At 45.7% G+C, this 5435-nt stretch overlaps 2 protein-coding genes across 2 annotated transcripts in view; both read left to right on the forward strand.

Annotated features, from left to right (window-relative positions):
* Positions 1 to 4422, forward strand: part of LOC113204138 (uncharacterized) — a gene marked incomplete at both ends in the record, with an annotated part of 9997 nt that extends 5575 nt beyond the window's left edge. Inside the window, 1 exon segment of the mRNA XM_026419166.2 lies at positions 4183 to 4422. Coding sequence (XP_026274951.2) covers positions 4183 to 4422 — 240 coding nt within the window.
* LOC113215727 (uncharacterized) overlaps positions 1 to 5435 on the forward strand; it is a 49406-nt gene that overhangs the window by 3089 nt on the left and 40882 nt on the right. The gene's annotated exons all lie outside the window — the stretch shown is intronic.

Raw genomic sequence — 5435 nt, forward strand, 5'->3', positions numbered from 1 at the left:
AAAACCGCTGTCCGAGGCGTCTTTCGGTCGTCTTATATTCGACTCCTCGAAAAGACGAAAATAAGACGGATTTAATGTAAAGTATTCCACACGGGCTACCGTACCATAATACATCCTGTTGGTGTCGGTACCACTTTTCCGGTCACGCCTACTGAACCTTAAAAATAAAATTTGCGAAAAGGAAATCGCGTAGTTTTTAAGAAGGCTCCCCGGAGGTCCGGGGCTCGTGGACCTTAGAGCTGCCCCAGGGCTAAACGTTTCACACATTACTCTACAGGCCTTCGCCGACAAAATGACGTTTTAAAGTTTTTCATCAGTCAGACCGTTCCTTTTTATGGGCTACTTTATGAAAGTGCTCCAATTGCGGACAGTCAAATTAAATTGTAGTGAAATTACATTTTCATCGCAGATTTTAGTAGGAGACTATTGTTTTAGCTAGGCAGGAGGTGGAGGAGGTGTACTATGGTACTTTAGATCCCCATCTCCTCAATTCCGTTTTCAGACTTGAAATATTACAAAAGACAGCCAAAATAGGAAGGGTTTACCATTTCTTCTAGATTTTGTCCGAAATTAAAGCACTTCGTCTATAAGCAGCGCATGCTACCTTTAAGCATAATTTGGCACCCTATGCGTAAAAATGAACTAGGTAGATGGACGCCAGACCACGTCTCGCGTAACAGGCTTCGCGATATCTCACGAAACGCTGTCACGTTGCGACGCGCCTCTCTGTCAATTCACATGTGTACATGGTACATTTGTACACATTAAATAAAGTGTACGTGGCATGTATGCTTTAATTAATGTGTACATGTCTATGTACACTTTTATAAATGTGTACATAGGCATGTGTACACCTTAAAACATACATGCCATGTACACTTTATTTAATGTGTACCATGTACACATTTGAATTGACAGAGTGGCATACATCTACCTAGGCCTGCGGCGCTGACATCCGAGTCGGGCAAAAAGGAACCGTCGCAGATAGGACTCCGGTCCCAAAAGTCACAAATTTGCTCTTTGGGGTTTAATTTTGACGAAGTACCCCATCGGAGCAGAGATCGTCAACGCACGGGCTGTCGGGCCAGGGTATGCAACGGCCGGGTGAGCGGTTGAGGCGATGCTCGGCCCGGCCCGGCGGCCCGCCCGAGCGCGCGGAACCCGCGCAGCTGACTTCAGATTGTGATTTCTCCGATTTTTCGTGGTTAACAATACAAACCAATGCCTCCAGTACACCCTATAGGCTTTCCTCTTTCTATCGGTACCTGAATTTCATCCCGGTAAGTCGTCATTATGTAGTATTTGCAAAAGAGCGGTTTGAGGTTAGGTCTGCGCCACTGCACAACTGAATTTGTCAAGTTAATGTGGGAGAACCACTCCACTTACCGAAGAAACTCGCATACGTATTGAAAGGCCTCACCTTAAGGTCCATTGTAAGTGTCGAATTGATCTGAAATTTTGATCACTCACACGGACAATTTCTTAAACTACGCAGCGGCCTGAGTTCGGCTCGCTCTCCGGCCCACCGGCTGCTCGGCTGACTTTGTCAAGTTAATGTAGGAGAACCACTTCACCTACCGGGAAAACACGCATACCTATCGAAAGGTCTTACTTTAACGAAAGTCCATTGTAAGTTTCAACTCGATCTGAAATCTTGATAACTCACACGGACGATTTCTTTAACTACGCAACTGTGCAATAACCTCTGTTTTGAAAATACGAAATAATGACTCGCCGGGAAGAAATAAGAGTACTGATAGGAAGAGGAGAGCCTGGGTGTACTGGATGCGAAATGGGAAAAATCACAATCTGAAGCCAGCCGTGCAGGTCCCGCGCGCTCGGGCGGCCCGCCGGGCCGGGCCGAGCATCGCCTCAGCCGCTCACCCGGCCGTTGCATACCCCTGGTCGGGCTGGCTTACCCGCCACCAGCCAGCCGCCAGCACCAAGCGGTTGGCCCGAGCCGAGGTTTCGGGCTCGGTCCAGCCTCGGCTTAGCGCTCGCTGCAGGTGAGGGGAGCTAAGCGGGGCAAGGTGGGGAACGTGCTGGCGGGCTGAGTTCGAGCTCGGCCCGCTCCAAAGCTTTCGAGCGGGCCAATCCCGATCGAAAGTGCTTCGGGCAGGCAAGTGGACTGCCAGCCAGCCCGTGCGTTGACAATCTCTGCATCGGAGACCATAATTTATCTGAGAAAAAACATAAAAATGTTTTTGGGTCATTTCCGTGTGAAAAACGCCCTCTGGCGCCTAAACGGTTAGAGATAGAGCCAAACAGACGAAATTTCTTCAATGATTTTTATCCAAAGGAGTTATCGTTAGGAAAGATGGAAATAAAAATATCATTCAAAATTCATTTTTGGGGCTTTTAGTTTATGATTTTTTCGATACCTTTCACTTTTTTTTCGACTTTTCCACCCCCGTGATCATTAGGGGATGCGTACGGCGTGAAGGGTGTCGCACGGCATTCGTGCTCGAGGATGTTAAACTACAGACATAGATGCATGTCTATGTCAAATCTCGACTCCCTAGGTGCTAGGGGAGATAATTTAATCCATCCGTCAAAAAGTGGACTGCTAAATGTTTTGACGAGTGTATAAGATTATAGAGTGACTATAGATTATAGATAAAGATTATAAAAGATTATGGATCATAGACGTGATTATAAGTTATAATCAAGGGGAAATAGGCTCCAGAAATTCGTACACCCGAAGTCGAAGTTCATGAACTTCGGCCGAAGTTCACTGAAGTTCGCTTATAACTTATCGCTATTAACTATAGTTAAATTCGATCGACGTTCACTGAAATTAACCGAAGTTTACCGAATCCATCGAAGTTCACGGAGTTCACTGAAGTTCAAAATCAAACTTCGAAGTTCCTCGAAGTTCAAAATAGAATCCTAAGGTTGCCCAAAGTTCGAAATAAATGCCGAATTTCCCCGAAGTTCAAAATAAATCGTAAGATTCACTGAAGTTCAAAACAAATAAGTACATTTATAAGGCTAAAATTGGTGATTTAGAGTGCTTTCTACAACCGAGTCCCCAGCTTACTCAAAGCAGATATTTACGGGTTGCATTACAAAGGTTACGGAGCGAGAATTTGGCTTTCATAGCTCTTGATCAGTTCGAAGTTCGAGAAAATTTGTAGAAGTTTAGCGAAGTTCACCGAAGTTCCCGAAGTTCACTAGAGTTCACCGTAGTTCAAGAAAACGTACACCGAAGTTCAAGCCTATTTCCCCTTGGTTATAATAGGGTCGTGTACTTCTGATTCTACGAGTTGTAGACCCCTCGGTTTTATGGAATTTGTTGTCGTTTTACAACTGTGCTGTAAAAATAGTTAACGACACCACCTGCCCCAAAAATTATGTAAACATTTCCTGTAAAATTACAGATTTTTTTACAGTGTGGGCGGGTGGGCGGCTAATACGCATACACTCTAGAGACACCATTGAGCCAGATTTTGTGAGAGTTGAGTCCCGTTTGATCCAATGCCGAGCCCTCTGTACGTTGTCGTCGGCCCCATCGTGGATACACGGATCAAAGTTGTGGCTCAGGAAAGGCTACTTTTCGTGACAAAGTAGGCCTCTCGGATCCTCCGTGTATCCACGATGGGGCCGACGAAAACGTCTCACGGAGGGCTCGGCTGGATCAAACGGTACTCATCGCTGACTAAATCTGGATTCAATGGACGTGCACAGCTGACTAAAAGCTGACTCAATGGTGCCTCGAAAATGAATCCTTCTGAGCCTTCAGTAAGACCGCTTTTTTGTGCGGGAGTCCACACTTCCAAGTGTGGGCCACGCATGTGCGTGCAGTACACACTCACCTAGTGTGTGCCAGTGCCATGCCAGGCCATGCCAGATTGTGGGCTTTCAAGCAAATACAAGGAAGAGTTACAATGATGAACACACTTGGGTTTACAGTGAAAGCATTAGTCCAGAGATGAATGATGTGTTTTATACATTGAGACGCCTGATTTGACATTATCATTTTAACAAGGGAGTCACTGTCACACATGTGACAACGCATTTGTTCCATAGACCGAGATGGATGTTTTGTCACGACATTTTTTGCCACTTCACAATAAATGTTCACAGTGTACAGTACTAATGTGTACATGAAAATGTCATGCAATTCACCCCTCGATCTTCCCATTGATTGTCTTTGTCAGTTTTCTGTTTACTGTTTGGCAGATTGTGGGGTCCAACTGCACAGCGGTACGTGAGCTCGCCATCCTGTTTCGGAGCTCAGGTCGCATGGATTTCGTGAATGTGCACGTGGACGTTCCGCGGGACCTGCACGTTATTTTGGGCAGCATGTCCAACTTGCAGAAGCTGACGCTGTCTGTCGCCCGAGTGCCTAGCACTGTGCTGGACGGCATAGCACAAGGCGCTCTCCCAAAGCTGACGCACCTCAAGCTGAATTCTTGTGGCGTAAGTTGTCTACACGACAATGGTTTCACAATACCCACTTCATGTTATTAGCCCGCCCTCTGATTTCAAAGAAAGGGCTTTTGTAAAATGTAATCGATAATTGGTCTAATGTCGATCCTGTCTATGCTAGCGACTGGACATTTTCTGGGTCAAATCTTTATGGGTACTTCTATCGAGATGGGCACGGCCACGGCAAATCTTGGCAACTATCCCTAAGGGCGGAAATAGGTACATAAGTAAAAAGGGCACAATTTCCTCCGTTTTGTCGTTCTCTTAACAGTTTACGTACGCGCTAGGTTGCGGTTCATTTTTGTGGAACATTTTTTTAACGAAATAATTGGCTCCGACTCGTGCCTTGCTCGCTTCAACTCGCCAACTCGCGTTGTTGGTGGACTGTCCCGGGAAAAACGTCTTGTTGAAGCTATTCTGAAAACTCAACAGTGTACATTATGCTGATAAATCAGGAATCATAAATGATCACGTTTAGGCTTATGGTCAATATTCTCTTTCAGATGGACAATATCACGAAGTGGATGCAGATTCCTCGTGAACAGAGCTTTCAAACGAGATACTATGTGATAGGGTTCAAATTTACCGCTAACTTCGTTTACATTATCGACGTTTTCGAGAGGCGGATCATTTCGGTAGTGAACCCTATCACATAGAAGGTGGTTTGAAAGCTCGTCTCGCGAGGAATCTGCGCGAATAGTAGTACTAGGGCCTCAACCCGGAAATCAGATGGATACTGCAAATTGTGATACCAGCAAGCCACTTTGCACACTTGTTCCTAACATCCAAATGGTCGATTTGGCCCGTAGCACCTATCTGAATTTTGCTGCAGGGGTAGGTTTTTCGGGGGTAGTATTTAAAAACTACCCCCAAAAGTCGACGCCGCCAAAATTGACCCCCAGGCATCATCCGAGGGTCGATTCCGGCTAAAATGGACCCAAGGAACTCAAAAATGACAACAAGACTCATCGCCGATCAAAACTGGTACTGATTTTGGGCCATTT

Source organism: Frankliniella occidentalis, unplaced genomic scaffold, assembly GCF_000697945.3.
Source record: "Frankliniella occidentalis isolate FOCC.00 unplaced genomic scaffold, Focc_3.1 Scaffold354, whole genome shotgun sequence".
NCBI classification, from domain to species: domain Eukaryota; kingdom Metazoa; phylum Arthropoda; class Insecta; order Thysanoptera; family Thripidae; genus Frankliniella; species Frankliniella occidentalis.